Source organism: Opisthocomus hoazin, chromosome 1 (assembly GCF_030867145.1).
Source record: "Opisthocomus hoazin isolate bOpiHoa1 chromosome 1, bOpiHoa1.hap1, whole genome shotgun sequence".
NCBI lineage: Eukaryota > Metazoa > Chordata > Aves > Opisthocomiformes > Opisthocomidae > Opisthocomus > Opisthocomus hoazin.
In genome coordinates this window covers 121,555,182-121,577,210 of record NC_134414.1, presented here as the reverse complement: position 1 = coordinate 121,577,210, position 22,029 = coordinate 121,555,182, and the positions used below count along the sequence as shown (strand labels likewise).

The following is a 22,029-nucleotide window of genomic DNA, read 5'->3' as shown; positions in this document are numbered from 1 at the left end:
ACCAAAGAAACATGGCTGTCAAGTTAAAAGAAATCAACCAAACTCTGTTTTTGAATAGTAACGCAAAGTTAATTATTCTCTGGGTGACACTTACAGAATAAGATTCAAGTCATTACCTCAAAAGACAAAAGGACTGACATGCTGTGTTAAACTGCCTGTGAAAAAAAGGGTCTTAATACAGAAACTTTATAAGCAACTCCTAGGTCTTGCATATAAACAAATACGAGTCATCAGTCAAAAACAACGCACTATTATTGTTCTATCAGTTTCTTCTATAAACTAATATTTGATATTTAGGAGAGTACCTTGTCTAACAGGATACTTACAATGCAGAGACTCCTGGTGTTTCCATTCTAGCTTTGAAACTGATTGCCTCAGCGCCTTGGGCAAGTAATTAACATCTAGAACTCCATTTGTTCTAGGATTAGGATGCAAAACCCAATTCCTGATGTCAAGCATCATTTAAAGTGTGGCCAACTGCCAGAAACTCTTTCCTTATAGAAAGTCTTGGTGGTAAATAGTGAAGTGGGTCTGTTTGCAGTGAGCTAAGGCACTTGTATTTCCACTATGTAGTTATACATCTTTTATATCATGGTCTCAGATTTATAAAAATCATTCAGACAAAAATAGATGTTCACAAAGATTTTAAAGAAAATTACTATATAAGTACTTTTTGTCAAAAGACTCGAAAGTATGTTAAAAGCTTGCTTGTTAGCTAAAAATCCGTCTTGTAACATCTGTAAGAAGGGTCACAGTCAGGGTCCCAGTAAAGTGAATCTCATCCAAAATACTCAACTTCCGGCACCTTTATTCTGGAATCATGGTTTAAAACCAATTTGGGGGATTCTTCCCAGTCTATCTCCAACATTATAATCATCCTGCTAAATCACCATCACAAGGCTTCCATTCACGCACTGAACAAATAAAAGTCTATCTTATAAAATGTGATACCATATCCAAACATAACACAGATCCCAAGGAAACTATCAGATTTGTTTTGTTATTTTAATCTCACAAAGACAATCTCCTCAGCTAGGAAGTAAAGTTTTCTATAATTCATTTTCATGCTTTTAAGTTCCATTTTCTGTTGTAATAAAAAACCTACCTGTCTTTGGTGTACAATATGTTAAAAAATGACTGCTGAAGCCTATTATTCAATTTCAGAGAGCTGCAATCTGGTATTACTGACATGCCTAAGGAACATTTCCATGCCACATTACTCACTTTTTCATAAACCTGGCATTGTTTTTAAGCACAAAATAGTAAGTTAATCTGTTTAATGGTGTTGATTTTCTTCTTTACTGCATTTTCACCCCCAAGGAATTTTTAGCAGTGGGAGAGATCCTCATTGCTCACACATCTCTACATCTTTTTTTATAAAAATTCTCACCCCTACATGGTCAAAATACCCATTTTACTTGCAGAGACAGTTTACTTCATTAACATGGATATTTAATGGATAATTTTTCCCTAGTCTGTACAGAAATATCTTAAAATTTCTGAACAGAAGTTTTCTTCTTCTTCTTCTTCTTCATTCTGTCTTCTTTATAGTGAGTCAAGATTTTAAACTCCTTTGTACCTTGGGAATAAACACTGGCTTGCAGTGAGCACTTGCTTGTGTTCACTTCAACAGCAGATCAATAAAGTTCCAGTTGAGCTCCAGTACAGAGAGCATTTTCATGTTTGCTTATTATAGACTTCTTCAGCCTGGTGCAGAACTTCATTGCACCTAGAATTATGGGGGCGTATTAACTCTTTACATAAGCAAGTCAATGTTACTGAAGTGTAGAGTTGTATCTGCTATGCCACGTGATGATTTGACCTGTTACTGACATAATCTGTCTATTAGGCAACTGTTGGTATGTATTTATCCTTAGCACCAAGGCTGGAGTTCAACCTGTTACACTTTTATTTCTTGCATATACAAGAAGTATTTAAAGTGCTATTAATGAGTTTTTAGTTGTTCAGTAAAGAGCTACTAAAAGCTGAACTCCCAAGCAGTTCTACTTTGTTTAAACCACAGTAATTAATTTGCCCCTTTTTCAAAAATTCTCAGCTTCCTTCTCCATCCTTCCCTGCTTGGTGAGAAAGAAATGGGAGTTACCCTTCCGGTCTGGAGCTCTGCATGTTGACTATCTGCCTCATTCTCCTATCTCAGCTGCCTAGTCAGTCTCTGTCTCTTCGCATGAAGAAGAATCAAATTCTACCTGCCTTTCTCACAGTAGCAGAATAATTTTGGATCACTTTTTTCCTACTCCTAATACCCATGATTTTACACATATTTGATACTCATATTTTCTTTCCAATAGGTTGGAAGGTTCAAATATTTGTGAGGGAGCATTTGGAAGAAAAGAATGTGAGTTAACAGATGGTGCAATCACGTATGTTACCATTCACTAGGAATACTGGCTAAAAATGATTTTTCATTCAAGATTTCAGATTAAATACAAACACTCACAAAATTCCAAATAAGTCTGAAAAAAACACACTGACAGTACACATCTTGCAGGAACACGACTTGAAAATAGCTGCTCATTTCCAACTACCGCAGAAGGGAAAACCTCTGAAGATTCTCAGATCTTATTGTTGCCAATACCACATAAATTAAATCAATTCAATTTCTATTACCCTCTATTCCAGGCTTATTAAATCTTTACTAATAGGTCTCCTTCATGTCATGCCCGTGTAGCGAGATGCAAAGCCCTTTTTATCATAAGTTAAACGGGGGTAATGGGGGGATGGTTGGATGACATACTGCTCTCAGACAAGGAGAGTAATTTCCACATTTTAAAATAAGAAATTAATCCTTATCACCTCTATTACACCTTGAAGGACAATTCTGATCTACTTTTCCTTGATCAGTTTGACATAAAAAAAAAATCTGATTATTATTGGTAGTTAGCAGAAGAAATAGGAACTCACCACAAAATATGACTGCCTGAATACCCTTCCTTAAAATTGTTACAAAGCACATAAAATGAATCAGGACATTTTCATATCACTTCCATTTGCTCTTTTTCTTTTCTACTCTTTCCTATGTTTGAGAATATAAACATAGACGTAGGCTATTTGACTGTCCAGGGACAAAGGGGAAGATTCTATCACAATCTGAAAGAGATAATCTATATTAATAGGGGTGTGATCTTTTTTTTTTGGCAAAATGGGTTTATTACTGACCAGTGCGAAAACCATCCTCTTGGTAAGCTGCAATACACTGATAGATTGTACACAGACCCCTTAACTTACTTCATTACAAATTGACAACATCATTGCCAGCATATTTTGTTAAACACAGATGAACTGCACCTCTTAAAATTCTTCAGCAACAAGGCTGACATTTTTTGGACAGTAAATCCTCTCATTTTTGAAAAGGAAATGATATACACTTTAGGACACATTGATCTGGAGAATGATTCCAAGCTCATCCAGGCTTAAAAATCTGTGAAATAGGACAAGCTGACCTGAGTTGCATTAGCTTTTCTAAATTCCTTTACAGGCTCTTAAAAAGAAGTGTTTCAAACATAACACGATAGGAAAGCATTTATGACTGTCATTGGGAGCCTCGACATTGTGTGTTGATGTGGCACTGCATCTTCTTGTGGTGATGAACTCTGGCTCGAGTAGCAGAGACAGAGCAGAAAGAAATGTATTTGGAATGAGCTCTTCTTACATCACCTTAACTGGAATGCAGTCAGACAGAGAATAATATGAGTAATGAAGCAAGGATGTGGTTTGCAAGACTGGGTAAAATACATCTTCCTGCTTAGCACACTTTCATCTATAAATGGGTAAAAGCATGTACCTCCTTGACAACTTCAATACTCAAACCAAGATGGATTTTGAAAATCTAGCATTACAAAAGTGAGCTATTTTACACAAAGCTACAACATGTTTTATATCATAGTTTTAATTTCCTCAGGAGTTAGGAGCAGAAGAGTTCAGCAAAAAAGGAGGGCATCAAAACACAGATACATCTTGGTTTTTTACTCTCCTATTTTAGAGCGCAGATATGACCAAGGTCTTATTTTTTAATGAGGAAGTAAAGAAACGGTTAAAGGGCTTGTAAACAGTAACTTTCTCTATCCCTATTGGTGCTGCTTTCTTTCTGAAAACAAGCAGAAAAAAAAAAAACTTAAGATGCCCTATTAAAGAAGTGGCAGCCAACTTTTCTGCTTCTGTTTCCATTAAGAATGAATCCCACAAGCAAATGACACAAAAGGAATCTGAAATGATCCAGCTATACTACGGTCAGACCTTTTCACAACATGAAGTAATGCTATTTAGCAACACATTACCTTGTAATGCTATCCCTGTGCTGTCTACAGACAGGCATTCACAGGTGTGCCCTTAGCACTCTGCATCTGTGATAGAGCAGGGAACTGGGCTTGCAGCTCTCCAACCCAGTGGCTTGAACTTCCCTCTGTGAGAACTGGATGTTTCTCTGACAGTAAGGTAATGCTTGTGAGCACAGGTTGTTCTGGTGGCGTTTTGCTCTGTCATGCCAAGGTTCATGCCTTGCTCCCATTTCCCAAAGGACTGAAATTCAGAGATTTAGGTCAACTCTTACACATATGAACCTGATTCCTGAAGTGGACCTTTCCATTGTTCCAAAATACCATACCTGTCACAAGTGTGTGAAGTTAGGCAATTAAACCAAATCTTCTATCAAGTTTAGTTTTTGATTCGAAGCCAGTGAATAGAGAGAAAAAAAATAAATGATACTTTATCAAATGGGCTGATGTGTTCTAAAAAGAACTTGTAAAAATCTCATTGACAAATCATAATTCATTGAAAAAACACTAACTAATTGACATAGTAATGCCTCATTTTCTACTTTCTATATGAAAAGAAAAATTAGTTGTAGTGATAGGATGGAAAAGGAGTATTTTCATTTTAGAACAAGTTTGCATTCTATGCATAGTGCTGAACTGAAATAAACATTTTACTTAAGATATAAAAACAAGTTTTTTGTTTACGCCAGTCAATTTCTCCCCCAAAAATCAAATTCAATACTTGATGCTGCATTTTGAAAAGAAGAATATTAAAATGGTGATATTTCCTTCAGAATAGCAATTCCAGATCTCACTCCAGTCGAGTTCTGAAGTAGGGTAACTTTAAAAAACTTAATTTTCCTCATTAATGCCCAGCAACCTCAGTGAGGAAGCTTGCAGATTGTGAATACACAGCTATGCTTGAAAGACCAACAAAGGCAAGACGTCTTGATGACTAAGGATGCCTGTTAGAGTGGGTGAGGGTACAGTAGTCTGGTACTTCTTTCCAAACATTTTCTGTTCTTCACTGTGAGAGAAGTTCCCTTTCATAGCCTCTTACAGACATTAATTCAGGGTAAAAGATCAGGCATGTGTCATTCACCTGAAGCCTTGTTTATAACATAATTTGTACAATGACTGGTAAGCAACAAATTTACCTGAAAAACACATGGGAAGGATCCTTGCCAGCTACAAGGAACTGGAACCCATGAAGTTGTTCAGATGTTTTACTAAGAACTAGTGAATAGAGGCTGACACAAGTATCGTAACGAGAGCACCACAGATTACGCTTGGCCTCCTGACTCAGAGGAACAGCAAGTTGCATGATTTCAAGGTTCCTACTTGCTTCAGCTCTAAGGTCATCCTTCCAGTTGAGTGCAAGAACAATTCCAGGATTAAATAGGACACTGCAACAAACAAAGAAGGAATAAACCTTCCCTTCCATAGCTTTCCCCCCAGCCCCATGCTAGAAGATGCTCATCTGCAGGAAGACAGCCATATGAAATGCAAAAAATTGACCAGGCAGCATCAAAGCGCTGTGCATTGTGAGAAAAAAAAACAATAAGCAATTTTTTAAAATGTTAATACGGGGAAGCTGAAGCCTTCAACAGGTCTGAAAAAACAACCATTCACAATCCTGGCTTATCCGCCCAGGGAGAAAATTCCATATGTGTGAGTCAGTTGCTAAGAAAGCTCTGACTAATGCAGATACTAGTCTGACTTTTTAAGTTGACATTTCTACTTTTCCAGTGGATCAGAACTGTCAAGAGAGTTCCCCAGGCAGACCAGAGGATTGCAGACGAGAGTTATTCTGCAGCAGTCTAAGAGCTGTGACGTAAGTGCTTTGATGGAATTAGCAATGGTAGTTTAAGAAACAGCCTCGGACTCTATCCCCAGCACTAGCAATTACCACTCCCATAGCAGAATCAGAACAAAGGAACTGAATCGGGAAACCAGCTGCAAATTTTCCTACATGGGCAAAAAGCAAACTCCCTTCTGCCACTGCTTTAACTTCTGCCACAATGTCTTTAACTGACATCTGGCAGTGGGGCAGGAGAGACAACTGGAGACAGAAGCATTTAAAGTGTCACTATTAGACTTGCCAAGAGCTCAGCTGTCAGAGTCCTTGCACTGTCTTCACGCCTCTTCTGGTTTTCTATCAAGGTGTGACTATGATAAACATTTATTCTTCAAAAACTAAAAATGATCATAAATGTCTTTTATCAAGTGCATCAGCAGAACATACTGTGCATCTGTAGCGTACCAAAATAGGGATTAAACAAAATGTCGCTAGGTAGCTGGAGAAAAAAAGTCTTTAAAGATAGCGTTTTGCATGGGTTAATCACCTCTTTCATTAAAGAAAGGAATACATACTGGGAACATCTTTCTGCCATCTGATTAAGCAATGAGCCAATACAATTGTAAATCTTCCAGAAATTCCCCATGGTTCAGCTCAACAGAGGCAATTCTTTACTTCTCAGACCCTATCCTCCATTCTCAGATAATCATTGAATTAATTGTGTACAAAAATTTTCTATCATACTGTTAAAAGAAATGGAATGTGACTGTTCTGTGACTCTCCTAAGCAATCTTTGACAATTAAGAGTTTGAATCATTAATATATATATTTAATAAAATAATTTTTAAGTTTGCTCACCACCCGATTGCTCATACAGCAAGCAAAACCAAAACTGTTTGATTCTAGTACAGTGTAACTGTTCATTTTCTACTATTTTAGTCGCTAATACAACTTATTCTATCCATAACTGAGGTAAAAAGGATTTAAGGGTGTTATTCTATCCCCACAATCACATGCTATGAATTGCCTTGCAAGTCATTGTAATATTTTCTTCCTTTGAATTAAGGCAGATTTTAACTCGTCTGCATTATTTGTATTATTTACAAGTATTGTAAGTACTAGTTCTGTGTAATACCTACTCATATTACATCAAGTCTGGCATATTTGTTGAACATGGTTCCATTCAGGCAGGTTTTTTTTCCTCTGTGTTAGTAAGCAGAACAACCATGGTATTAAAATAGAAATGATGGGATTTGCACTGAAACACATGATAATTTTATTCAAGATGGGAAAAATACAGACACTCGCTTTATTTTTAGGCTGCAAAATTGACTAACAAATCTGAAGAATACCAAAAGGGAAAACATGTCCTGTATGAAGTAAAATAAATACACATGTGCTAAGACTGTACATTGTGATGCACACCAAGCTCTGTCAGTTGTGGAAACTGAATCACCACCAGATAATCTGGATGAGAAGAATGATCTAGTAAGATGGCATTGTATTTTTCCCTCTAAATGTTATTTTAGATAACAAAATCCTATTTAAGTTGATTTTGCTTCCATTTAACATACATTTGAGCTATCAGTGTAGTTGCATGCTATTAGTCTCTTAGGCTGCTACTGAATAAAGCTACGGAGAGAAATAAAATAATAATAGCTTGTGACAGCTTACACTTCAAATGTTTGATCAGACTGATCAATGGGCCTTTGCTTCCTTTGCTTCACCAGCTAAGCTGAGAGTCAAGGAAGGAAAAGATAATGGTTGTTCCAACAGTTTGTCCATATCTCACTAAACTGGAAGGCATTTGGGATGCAGCGCCAGTTGTAATACAGCTTCCACATATAAAAAATGCGTTTTTGCCTCTCACACTCCAAGATGGAAATTCACTTCTGTCTTCTTCTTTCAAAAAAATACGTCTGTTATCTTCTATACAGTTAACTTACATCTTTGTTTTATTTTAAATTTCAGAAACTTTATTTTTCTTCCCAGTCTTGTAACTCGTTCATATTCTTTAAGAAGCATTCTGAAAACTTACTAATATTTGACTATTAATATATAGATCAAAATAATTATCCATCACTTACTGTACATTACCTGTTATTGGTGTGATTTTTTAGTCATTGTTTTTAGCATCTGTTAACATGCCTTGAACTTGCAGTGTGCTGCTGGTTTGTTGGGGTTTTTTCTTCTCCATTTGCACAATTGCCTTTTGGTTTTTGTGTTTCCTCAAGCTCCTTTTGCGGAGAGTACATACCTCTGAAAGTAATCTCATTCAGGTTGATTCAGTTCTCGTTTCTGTTCAATTTAAAGTTATTTTCTTTGGCTCACAGTGGAACATCACACAGTCTCTCACCGAGTTATTGAAGATTTTCACCCCATATCAGCAGCTCATCAGCAATTACTTTTCTGCACATAGATCCTTAAAGATCCAGGACATGATGATTTGTTACATTTTCTGTGCTGAAACAATCATGAAGGGAAGCTCCTTAAACAAGTTTTTACCAGAAAGGCAGTGGAGAGGTGAGCAATTCTAATAACGGTAGATCCTTCACTTCCATCTCAGAAATTGAAAATAGTAATATTTGTAGGTCCAGGCACTATGAAAGTGTACATTTACTGCCTTTATTTAAACCTTTGGACATATTAAAATCCTCAGGTTGCATGACCTTAATACTGCAATCCTCCTGTAAACAAATCATCTAGCTTTTGCATTGGCTTCATAACATCTGATGTTAGATCTGGTAAAATTTTTCAAAAATTTGTTTCCCACTGCCAATGGAAATTTAAATAAGGTATTCTATTTTTGGTAAAAGAGCGGGATTTATATTCACATGATAAGGTCTGACTGCAATATATAGGAGGTATTAAAAATTTCAGTTGGAATTAGTATGTATCTTTTACAAACGTGTTTCAGTAGATATACATATTTTTAATGATCTGTTTTGCAGCTCTTCATCCTAAACAAAATCAGGATTTCCAATTTTGTTCTTTTATATCACTTGATGTCAAGTCAACAATGGATTATGTTTTTAGGGTGACTGTTTAAAAGAAAAATGGTATTCTGCTTTACTATAGTCTTTAAATACTAAGAAGTCCAATCTTTTACTATTCAGCCTTCCTATGGTACACAGAGCAGCTGATAGTGAGCCTTTATCAGTATCTTCTCCATTTTTAGATTAAAGAAAAGAAAATCCATGCTAACAGTGAAAAAAGACCCAAGCTGTCTTCACCCTTGCTAAGCATGAAAATAGGAGTGAAGGAATGCATGCCGCAGACATTCACGCTCACTGTAGGCCAGTTAGCTCTAATTCAGAGAGAACTTGCCTCCTCTAACCAATAAACGCTCAAGCCCTGCTACTAAAACATTGTGAAGACTTGCCTTCTTGGATCACAGGTAGCTTTGGGACTCATATTGGAGTGAGCAATGTGAAAGTGGTCAATCTGACAAGCCTCCATCTTCTCAGAGAAGCTGTAGCTTCAGCGGGCAGAAAGCTGAAGTCCACAGGTAAAACAAGGTTATCAAACCTGCTTCTGTGGTGGGTTTGGAATCCAGTTGGCTCAGGTCTAGTTAATCCAGACTGGGAATTCTGCATCATGTTGACAGAAGAGGCTTTTCCTATTTCTTTATTACTTTCCTACATAGTAGTCACTGTCCTTCAGTCATATCCTTTGGAGTTGTTTTCCATTCAGTTGGGTAATTCTTTAAGAATATGATGTTGAATCGCTCTTCTGGACTACATTTCTCCTTGATCCCTGTGTTTTTATTCCTGCAGGATTTGCTGACTGATAGCTAATCTCCACTTCACCCCTTCTAAAAGCAGCTGGAATGGCTGTGACTGTACCACCTGCTGTTAGTCTAGGGCTGCTCTGTGACCATATTGCATTCAATTTCTCTTTCTGTTTTGAAGCCAGCTTTTGATTGATTGTTTCCAGAATCACTAGCCAGTGTGTTGTGAAATCTTAGACTTTAAATGTGTTAAGCTACATGCATGTTTATAAGCTATGCTAAAAGGTTCTTCTTTTCAGCTGACCTAATTTGCTTGGAGAAACCTTGTGGAGGTGGACAGATCTGCCAGGAACATCTTAGCTAGCTGAAGTGCTAGCCCAAATGTCTCTTCCTATCACTGCACTGTGCCATGCAGATACTGTCACGTTTTCACAGAATCACAGAATGTTAGGGGTTGGAAGGGACCTCTGTGGGTCATCTAGTCCACCCCCCCTGCCAAAACAGGTTCTGGTTTGTCCTGGTAAGAGTTTCGTCATTCAGAGGCAAAGTCATGACTGTACTTGTGTTTTGAATTTTTTCTTGTTTCTGTATGCAATATATCACACCTTTCTGTCCTATGAATATCTGAATGTTCTGTGACTGTCTTTCCCATTTAATTATGAATATTTTTATGCTTTTCTCCTCAAGCATTGTCTATTCCCTTATAATCTGATATGCCATTTCTAAATATTGCACTTCAACTTTTTCCACTGCTGCATATAATTTTCACTGGCCCCACAAATATCAGCTATTCTTTGCAAAGTTAAGTTCTCTTGGCTCTGACAATTTCTTGTATGACAAAACATTCAGGTTCTGGTCCTTCTGGTAATTCTCTTATCGCTATGACTCTACTGAATACGTTGTGATACAATAATCACCACTCTTGCCTGTCACTTAGTTTCTTTAAAAGATAACCTTCACTTTCCCTAAGGAACACTGTTCACTGTGTTCCTGATTAAAAACAAAATTTCTTTTTCTGCCTACCTTCACTTTCCTTATGATGTACAGCGTTGAGCTCTGCTGCTCCTGGATCTACTGCCTATCATCGTAAGCATATTCTCCCACTTGCCCTTCTCTGCACTCAAATTGTTCCTCGCTATCATTTGCTCTAAGAGTTGTCTCAAAGAAAATGATGAGTTCAGAATTTAATGTAATAGGTCCATTTTCTTCTGAAACCCCAGGAATTTTTTCTCATCCACACAAACAACTAGTGCAGAGAGGTCAGGTATATGAAATTTCTTTTTCCACCTTTTTTTTTTTTTTGAGCCTTGCTTCTAACCACCCCCCCAAGATTTCTCACGCCTTAGAAGATTCTTTGCCATTTAAAACAAAAATAGCCACCAGTTTAGCATCATGAAACTTCATAACAGAGTAATCTTAGCAGTGTCATCATAACTACTGTTTCATTTCATCATATTCCAATGTATCAGCTTCATTCTCCATTTAGCTTGAGTGCTGGAAAACCTAATTTCTGCATGTACCCACACTTCAGCACAATATAATGCAAACTCCCACACTTTCTAACCACCTCTACAATACGCTCATTTGCTCCCTTAATACTGATAAGAAATGAAAAAATAAATGTTGTAAGTGGGAGTAGTTCTACAAATGTATTGCAATGAAATAATATTCTAATGCATTGTAATACATTTTTAAATGTAATTTTCATATTCATACAGACAATAACTGTCAAGATATTTTAACAGACTCCTGCTCTCTTTTATCATGTTATCATGTTACACATGAACACAAGCATTCCAGCTTTCAAAAGCAGCAACCTGTTCTTGAAACCTTGTTTTTTAAAGATCGAGTGAGACACTTTTTGACCTCAAAAGCTCTAAGATGACAACTTTGTTTTTCCTCCGAGCATTGAGGAACTACTAGCCAAAATCATTTAAGCTCATTTCCTACCCATGGCTCAGAGGCAGAGTGTACCGGGTCTGGTTGGGAGGGAGTTCATTTTCTTCACAGCAGCCCATATGGTGCTGTGTTTTGGATTCATGACCAAAAAAGCGTTGGTAACACACCAATGCATTGGCTATGGCTGAGCAGTGCTTGCACAGGGTCAAGGTCTTCTGCTTCTCACTCTGCATCCCCAGTGAGCAGGCTGGCCGTGGGCAGGAGGCTGGGAAGGGACACATTTGGGACAGCTGACCCCAGCTGACCAAAGAGATATTCCCTGCCATATGGCACTGTGCTCAGCAATAAAAACTGGGGTTTGTTTCCCCAAAGTAGGGATTGCTCAGGGACTGGCTGGGCATTGGTCTGCTGATGGGTGATGATGAGGGATTGGTTTTGCATTGCTTTTTGTTTTTTCTTTCTTTTTCCCTCACTTATTAAACTATCTTAACCTCAATCCATAATTTTTTCTTTGTTTTGCCCTTCCGATACTCTCCCCCACCCCACTGCAGGGGAGTTAGTGAGCATAAAAGCCCTTTAGTAAGAATAAAATTGCAGATGAAAGACTTAACCCAGGTCATCTAAACCTATACATCACACCATGGGCCTCAAGGAAAGATACAAGCTGGCCAGACAGCTACTGATAGTTGTGTAGTAGAATTGTGAAATCAACAGATCTGACCAACATAAAAAATTAAACTTAACTATAGATCTTGGAAAAACTATTCTAGATGATCTTCATGGAAAGCTCTCAGTGAAAACCAGATTTCTATCTCCTGCAATTTTTTCTTCAAATGCTAAAAACCTGTCAAATGTTATAAGGCATTTACAAGCTATTGCTATTCAGATCGGGGGGGGGGGGGGGGAAAGTAAATCCTGTCCCTCCACATACCTTCCCCCCAACTTTTACAACTGTAAAGACATACTTCAATATTTATCTTTATAGTTTTCTTGTATTTTTCCCATTGCTTTTCATGCTACATCATAGCTTTACTACAAGGTATTATCTCATTGAAAGGGTCTATTAAACTAAGTAACAGTGAATCTCTAACTTATGCGAACCCTAGGATGGAGCTTGGTCATCATCTACTGCCTGATACCATCTCCACTCAATTATGTAATAGGAAACAGAGCGTGTGAAGGTGGACTCTGAAGTCCATCCATCATTGCTACTCGATTTCACATTACGTAAATGCTAACGCTCTCAGTTCTCCCAAAAATACAGCCTGTCTGCTTCGCTGTCTGAATAACTAACCTATAAAACATGTCTTTCCCACTTTCCTTTCCATTGCAAAAAGAGGCATTATTTTCTTTGCTTCTGACTTTTTTGTACAAGCCTATTCCTTCTGCCTGAGGATTGTTTGTCTACATGTAAACCTAGATCTTAAATTCAGCTGCTTACTAGAATAACTAAATATTCTACAGGAAGGAAGATCACCATTTCCGCCCAATTAGATATACTCTCAAATGATTATTGTAACTTGTAAGTGCCTCTGCTTGTTTATGTAGATTAGATTCTGAGGCTGAATCCCCAGAGTGGTGTAAACTGGATTTATACTCAAATTCAATATCTGGAGTCTGGCTTCCACGGAACAAGTCAAAGGCTAAATACAGCTAACTAGGAAGGAGTTGTATGTCTACATCATCAGAGAGACAGGATTTTAATGCCTGAAAGTGCCAGCCTTTTGTATGGCAATTCTATCACCATTTAGTTTTGACAGTGGTACAGTAAGAATTAAAGTTCTCTGCATTAATGACTCCTCCTAAACTGACATACATGACACTGTAATTAAAAACCCATCCCTAGTGCACTGTGAATTTCAGAGTCTCCCTCTAAATATCTTTATATTGAGAAAGAAAAAGGTTAGGAGTTGTTTTCGTGGAGTTGATAGTACAGCTACGTATGCCAAAAGGCACATTTTGATTAGAGACACATTCTGTCTCTAAACTTACCAGCAAGTTCTAACACAGTGCCACCTCCGAGAGGAGAAAATGCAGAACCTTATAGGCAGCTGCTATACCAAAGCATGTTTCCACAAGCTCACCTGAGTCATTGTGACTATCAGGGAAGCTCTCATGAGCTTTGCAAGCACAGTGTCCTCTCATACCCTTGCCTAGTGCACCAGTATCTTTGAAAGCTTTCAGACTGATAGGGAGTTACATAAATGCCAAGTACTCTTACATGTTAAAATTCAAAGGTCATCTAAAGAAACGTATTCTGCTGCTGAGGGATGAAAAATCCTGGGATTGGAATACGCTTTGTAATTTTTTAGTAAGACATGAAAGTGCTACTACTTGATGCCAGCACAAGGGACACATACCCATCTATGATTAGCATCAGGCATATGTCCCGTTAAAATCTGGCATGTCAGTTTGTGGCAAACTTATCATGATCAATGTCAACACAGTGCTTGTTTTACTACCAATAGACCTGCAAAATTAGCTATTAAAGTGAAGAGCAGGTATTTTACACATGCACTTGCCTGACTGAGCAAAACTCTTAGGTATGTATACACCAAGTACCATTTATCTTTATTTTTGTAGTCTGATTGCACATTTCTATATTGATGAGATTAAACACCTTTGACATTAACAGCCATCGTTCACTTGTACACGTCTCCTTCACAACTCATAATCCTGCTCCATATGTATCTATATTCCATACTGAAAGGGAACATGAGAAGACGGCTGCTATAGCAAGCTGAATGAAGGTTCTTTTCAGTCTTCTCTATCAACCATCACTGTTTCCATGCTACACCCTTTTTGTTATACATCTGCATTCATATTTGTCTGTGTTTATTGCCCACTCAAAATCCTTAAGAAGTACCACTAGTGAGGATAAAATAAAATAACCTATATTAATTTAAAATCATATCTGCCAGTTCTATGTAGCTGCACATTGTGCTTCTTCCAAAGGTAGCTATATAATTATAGGTACTTGGGTGCATAAAGTGATACAGAGGTTTCTATGGCAATTATTCATTTTAATTGAAAATTGTGTAGGGAAAAACTCGTTTCATGTGCAGCATGAAATTTGCATTTGTTTCTAAAGAATCTGAACTTGCTCAGGGTGAGCTGTGAATTCATATTTTCTAAGAAGACATAATCTTTAAAATTCTGTCTGGTAGGTGGGAAACCGAGGGGGGTCTTGGTAAGTTTGTTAAGCCTATTAAAATTTAAAACCATTTATTCGTTTATGCAACTAGACTATCTATATTCTACTGTCAGGTGAAGATTTTATGCTTGAAATGAAAGAGAAAGAATTAAAAATCAAATTAATACACAATGTCCTTGAAGCTGCAAGGTAGAGGAATCGCAAAAATCCAGAAGCACCAGAAAGGACAACAGAGAGACAGGATGCTGAAGGAGATCAGTCAATGAGACAAAATTCACAAGATCAAACATGTATTTTTGCATATTTTAGAAAATGTGTATTAAAATAATAATGAAGACAAAATTAGTTCCAGTTTTAGTATATTTTAGAGTGTAAAAATAAGAGTTGGAGGGAAGTAACTATTCTACCTTGCTTAGCTAATAAAATAAAACTGTAACTTGCTTTCCTGTAGGAAAAGAGGATTTCTTTCCTCCCACAATTCCCATCACCATGAGTCAAACACATTTAAGGCCTAAATTTACAACAAAAACCAAATCAACTACCTCAAGTGATGAGGACCTGGAAACAACCTCTGAACTGCGGTTTCGTATTCACTAAATTTACAGCACTGCCTTTTCTGAAACAAAACTCTGTTCATTTTCTATCTATTTCATCTTAAGACTGTATAGGCTAGGTGCCAAAAATGTCTCAATTTAAAGATAGTCTTTGTCTCCTTCATAAATATTAAATATGAAATTGCTGGGAGTGTGGGGGAAGAAGTGTTCTGTGACAGCCACTAAATCCTCCTAACTGAGCAAAATCTGTAGTGAAAAACATGTGGCCATGGCAGAATACAAGCAGAAGCACAAGGATAATTTTAAGAGTGTAGCTTAGTATTTGGTTCACTGCATTTCCATACTTACTTAAAATATCTAAAAAAGGAAAAGGAAGAATATGACTCCTAACTTCAATGTCAATGATTGCATCATATTTCAGAAGAATACAAACTGACATGAACATGTTTTCACAATATATGTCATCCATTTTGAATAAATTGGAGACTAATAATAAACCCCTTGCTGAAAGGCAAGGGACTGGGAAGCAGACATTCCCTCCATCTGACCAAAAGATTCTCTCTTCCTGGCCCATAAAAAATTCTATTTTGGTCAGAAAAATCTTTTTGCAAGAAAGGGGAACCAACTTGCTAGAGAAAGAAGTGTGAACATGAAAGGGGTCCCACCAAGGGCTTTTTACTGCATGGACAATTTACTCTATTTTTGGCACCTGTTCTGCCATATGCTGACTGTTGTCATTTCCTTCATCCTTTGCGGCAGTTAGGACCCTCTTTTGATACTTATCTGACTTCATTTGTTTCACTACTTATCTCATAATCATTAAAATATATAGCAATAAATAGAAAGGTTTCATGATTTTTTTTATGCTTCCAGACATAAAAGAAATCTACTGTCTTTCCTATGTGTGTCATTCTTAATAGTACACTTACAGAAAATAACTTAACAAAGGCAAGTAAAGTTAAAGGCATGCAAATTTGATTTGGTTCTGAATGTGGCAATATCCACAGTGACTCAGCTCTGATGGCTATAAAGTCTACTGGAGGTGCTCCTCTGCTAAGGTTCTGTTTCCTACACAGAACTTAAACCTACACCATTGTGTACCCTATGCCCACTCAGTTTTCATGAATTTTCAGAGTTTGAGAAACACAGCTATTAAACAGCAGTTTTCATGGTGCTGAAGGGAGAAGTAAGATCTGAAGGCTGGTTTTGGCTAATATTAAGAGACAGGTTTGAAAAACTCTGGCTGAGGCACTGCTCTCAATAAATTAAATGTAATGACTGGATCTAGTAGAAAGCTATTTTTATAGCCAAATTGTATGCCTGGCTGGGAGAAGTGGGGAAAAAAAAAAAAGGATGAAGCCTTTACAGTTCACCTTGCCATCATATACTGAGAAAAGCACCAAGATATCAGCGCCATAAATATCTCTCCATTTTGGCTCAATAACACAAGCATCAAAAGCATGTAAAGGAAATCTCTCTCTCACTTATAAGAACACATACATATACACAAAGAAAAAATTGCCAATGAAGGCAGCTGTAACTTCATTTTCAGAAATGGCAGAATGTTTTGAATGTGAAAGTTGGATGCACTGCTCACTCCTCTTGGTACACTCAAGTCTGCAAATGTGACGTAGAGTGCAAAGCTTTACTAGTGTAAGAAAGACTAAATTTCTCTGATTGAAGGACCTAGAGTTTTTCTTCAATATATAAAAACATTCTCCTGTCTAACAGATGCACAGTTATCCCCCCCGTAAAATGTGTCATCAAGTATTTCTCGAAGTCTTGGGACAAGATAAAAGTTCAGTAAAGAGCATGGTCCTTTAAATTTACACACTTCAGCTCCTCACTTTTCCTGTGGGGAATATAAATTGCTTCTAAGTACTTACTATGCTGCATGCCTTTCAAATTCTGTTGCTTCAATTCATTATATTAAAAAGTAATACAAACTTCAATTATTTATTGTAAAAGTACAGGTTTAGCTAAAGTACACAGAAAATTCAATTCACACCAAAATGGCTACAAATTTCAAATTAATCTATTTGCAGTCCTCCCATGTCCTTCTCAGCATCCTTTACAGTATCACTTATTTTATAAAAGATATAGATTTTGTGAATATTGATGTGCTTTATCAACAGACAATTTCTCTCTGCTTTTAGTTTTGCAGACATTGTTTGCCCATCCCAAATCACTAACGATTACAGCTAAAATACAGGAGTCCATAGGAGTAAGGGTTACAGAACTAGACTTACGTCTCAAAGGTTTGCACCTTATAAACCTCTCATCTTCAATCCTACATTCAAAAGGTACTTATGATTTCAAAGAAATTGCAAATCAAATGATTACACACTACAGGAAATTAGATAAAAGAGAAAGGAACCACTTCAACACCATAAAGAGATTCTATTCAGCTATTATATTAATAGCAAGAAAACATATTTTGATTGCAGCTTTTGCAGGTATAAAATGACAGGTTTTAGACTCTAGTCTTATTGAATTGCATAGATCCACAATGAATTTTCAGTCCTACAGGGTGTTTTAAAGTCTTGTAATCATTCAGCAAAGCATTTGGACAGCACTTATTTAATTACAAGCAGAGGAATAACTGCACTTGTTAAAACATGTTCTAGAGTATGTAGCACCTTTCAGAATAAATTCAAGCAGTAGAATTAAGTATAAAATACTGTTGAAGCTCTGTACCACTGAAACCAACACCAAAGCTTTTGCATTTTTGAAGCAAGGTGATGAATTTATTCCTCATAACATTAGCTTTAATTTCTTTATGGAATCTAATATGAACTTTATGTTACCACTCTATTACGTAAAACGTAACGCTTTTTCATTTCAGCGTAAGATAAATGAACTAGAAATACATCCTACTGCAGTGATTATGCCCTTCTTTTTGTAAGGAATGGACATTTTCCTGTCTTTTTCCCCCCTCTAATTTAACCAAAATTAAAAAACCTTTACATAGTATGACCAGAAAAATCAGGGCTCTAAACCCGAGTATTTTTAAGTTTTGAGACCACCACCACAGCAACTGCATATTGCACTAACAACCAAACTGCAATACACTTGAAGCAAATAGTGGGATTATATACATATATATAAATGTATATAATATATATGTATACACACAAACACACACTAATAAAAGCAAGTCACAAGGTTTATGGACTACTATTTCCCTCGCCAGCCTCTTAACACCCATAAATGCTCTTCCAAGATATTTTACAGCAATATTTTCCAAATTAGCTTGCAGTAAGAATTTAAAATATTATTCTTTTCCTTTGATAATAAAATACAACTCTACACACAAGACAGTACTTCAGTGAAGTACCCTCCAAAAAAATTACATAATAATTATAGCTGAAAAAATATATTCCTAGGAAATATTTTCACATTACAATATTAAAAGCAAGTGGTTTTAAACACTTCTTTCCTAGAAAAAGTGATGCAGAACCATGAGTTCAGAAAACGATTTACCTTTCTTGTCATCGAAGTACAGTGTCTGTTGAGCTGGATTTGACCACTGGAGGGAGGTGTTATCATTTTGATCGACCCTGCAGGTCAAATTTGCTGTTCCCCCTTCAACAACCGTGACGTTCTGTGTAAGTGGAAACTGCCCTTGGCTGCCTGAGGAGGGAGGGGAGGGGAAGGACGGAGAATGGAAGAGAGAAAGAGAAAAAAAAGGATTTAAGTTGTAGAACTGAATTTATTGCAGCAGCTACGCACAGATGACAGATCCTGAATTCAGTGTGATCTATTATGACCAAAAAAGGTAGTACAATAAATTAAAAAAAATTATATTCACAACATAGTCTCTATACTCAAGAAACAGATTAATTGAGAAATAGGGATTCCCCCCCCCCACCCTTCTCCCCCGCTAAAAGTCACATTAGTTAGTTCCAAAGAAATACTCTGCAATTCTATCTCCTCAGACATACCCATACATCCAGACCAGGTCTCTGCACAGGGCACACGTGCTACATACCTACATAGACATCTCAGTATAGGTAGTAGAGTTAAATGGCAGTTGAAAACATCACTGAAAGCGTAATGTAAAAATCCACACAGGATTTTTAAACTAGAGGGACTGGGCAGCCTTGACCCCCCATTTCTTTTTATGCATTTTAAAGAACTCTCAGGACAATGTTTTTCCTGCCAGGTTTAGAAAGTTGTTGGAGAGCAAATGTAGTGTGAGCCTATGCACGCATCCTCTGTTGAGGGAATATAACTTAATCTCTTATGAAAATGGAAATGATGATGTAGTAAGTCTTTCACATCTGTGATTCTATCCCAGAGCACTATGAATCACATTGAGTGCTTGCTGAAAAGTCACTGGGAAGATTTCCAAATACCTCTACACAATACAGGAGCAGTATCACCCCGGTTCTTGAATCACAAGCATTTTCAACGGCATGGTTAAAGTGCTTATGTATTGTGAGAATAGCACAGTCCTTGTCAAACAGCACAACACATTCTGACAGAGTATTGCAACAAGGGAGCACAGTGAAAACATGGAAGTAATTTTTAACGTGGGTGGGAAAGAAAAGGTCTTCAGTAATAAGCAAGACATCATTCTATGGGAGATTTATTAATTTATTCAAGGATACAATGCAAGAGAAAGACAATCCAACAGTCTAAATCAAACACACGCTTCTTTCTTCCCTTCCTTTGATACAGGACTTCTCAACACAAGAAGCACTCCAGGGCAGGTAGAGCTGCTAGCATAAAAAGTATAATGCCAAGACTGACACTCAAGTGGGATGTGTCACAAGCGAAAAATCTCTCTCCAGTCCTACAGGAGTGAACAAGCTCATAGATGTGTCATAAGTAAATCAAGGAAATTATAAGTAGAATATCCACTAATTATTCCAATACAGAATCACAAATCCAGCTTAACACCTTCACAGAAACATCCTATTTTAGTGTCTCATTTCCAAATTGTTCTCAGCTAAGTTAAAACTGAGGCATGCCTTCTATGTGGAAAGCATGATAATCTAGAAGTTTATTACCTAGTACACAGGTTTTCAGATGACCAGCACAAAGAATTACTAAATAAGGAATTAATAATTAAACTTCTATTTGACTTGCTGATATTGCAAAAAATGTAATTCTATCTGGGTTTTGATTGTTGTCCATTTCCACACGTAAAAAGGTTCTGATGGCCTTAGGCCTGTTACACAAGCATCTAATGCACTGAAACCATTAGCATTTAGGTAGTCTAATACGCCACAAATATTTTACAAAAAAATTATTGTACTGCCTAAGTGTTTCTAGCCTGAAAAAATTAATAAATTTGCAGCAGTGCTAAAGAAAGGTCATATCTATAAACGAAGTTACAATAAATCTTTTATATAAACAGAAAAAATTGTCTTGGTTTTAAAAAAAATTTAAAAAAAAGGATGTGCATCCAAACACTAAATCTAAATACCTGGTATAACTTTTTCATAAATATCAACTTCCTGTAGATGTCTAAATTTCAAAACCTACTATATTCTGATATATACTATAAGAGAATATTTACTATTAACAGCATAACAGTTACAGTAAATAAAATATGGAATATTGAAAATGGGTAATTTAAATGCTGCAAACAATAAAAACCAAAATTCTCATGACATCCTCTGTATATGACACTTCATTAATCAAACCTAGCTTGTTGAAAACCACATGTTGAGAAATACTTGATGAGCAAAAATTCATAAACAAGTATGGAAAAAAAAAGAAAACAGAAAAGATTTGTCATTTCCTTCCATTCCTCCTCTCTCAATTCCAATGTGTCAAGGAACCTCAAGATATTGCATAAATTGCTTATCACTTAAATTAGAATTTTAAAAATCCAGAAAAACGCACACAGCCTGTTATTACTTCCACTAAATTACAGGCATCTTACCAAAGAAATAACCTTCTAAAATACAAGTTGTGGATAAGAGGCTATATGGGCTAAAATATTTTTTGCATATGAGAAGCATTAAAGAGACCCTAGCACCAGAGATTAGCATTTACATTAAATAGCAGAAGAGAGTTTAATAAAAAACTGCTGTAGTGATTTAGGACCAGGGTTTTAAACTAGATGTGAAGGGGAAGAGGGAACATACCAGGCTTGCCTATGACAAGCTGTGGGATGACACGCAATGGTTAGAGGGACAGGGTGCTAGTATGGGCCCTCAACCCAAGAAAACTTTCAGCTCTTCAAGGAGTAAGTCAAGAGGACTCCCTGAAAAACTGCCTTCAGGGACAGGGGGGCAGAACAGAGCTGGCAGATCTTTAAGGATGCTTTCCATGAAGCCCAAGAGCTCTCAGTCCTCAGCGGTAAGAAGTCAGGCAAGGAAGGCAAGAGACTGGCATGGATGAGTTGAGACCTGATGGTCAAATTAAAGAGCAAGAGGGAAATGCACAGGCAGCAGAAGCAGGGACAGGTATCCTGGGAAGAGTATAGGGACGCTGCCTGCTTGTGTAGGGATGAGGTCAGAAGGGCCATGGCACAGCTGGAGCTGAACTTGGCAAGGGATGCTAAGAATAACACGAAGGGCTTCTACAGGTATGTCAGCCAGAAAAAAAAGAAAGTAAAAGAAAGTGTACTCCGCCTGATGAACAAGAATGGCAACCTCATATCAACA

General features: G+C 37.0%; 1 protein-coding gene across 4 annotated transcripts in view; it reads right to left on the bottom strand.

Annotated features, from left to right (window-relative positions):
• CADM2 (cell adhesion molecule 2) overlaps positions 1-22,029 on the bottom strand; it is a 756,516-nt gene that overhangs the window by 180,111 nt on the left and 554,376 nt on the right. For all 4 annotated transcript variants that reach the window (XM_075434116.1, XM_075434124.1, XM_075434130.1 and 1 more), the window contains one exon: positions 18,890-19,039. In XM_075434116.1, coding sequence (XP_075290231.1) covers positions 18,890-19,039 — 150 coding nt within the window. The remainder of the gene's footprint in view (positions 1-18,889; positions 19,040-22,029) is intronic.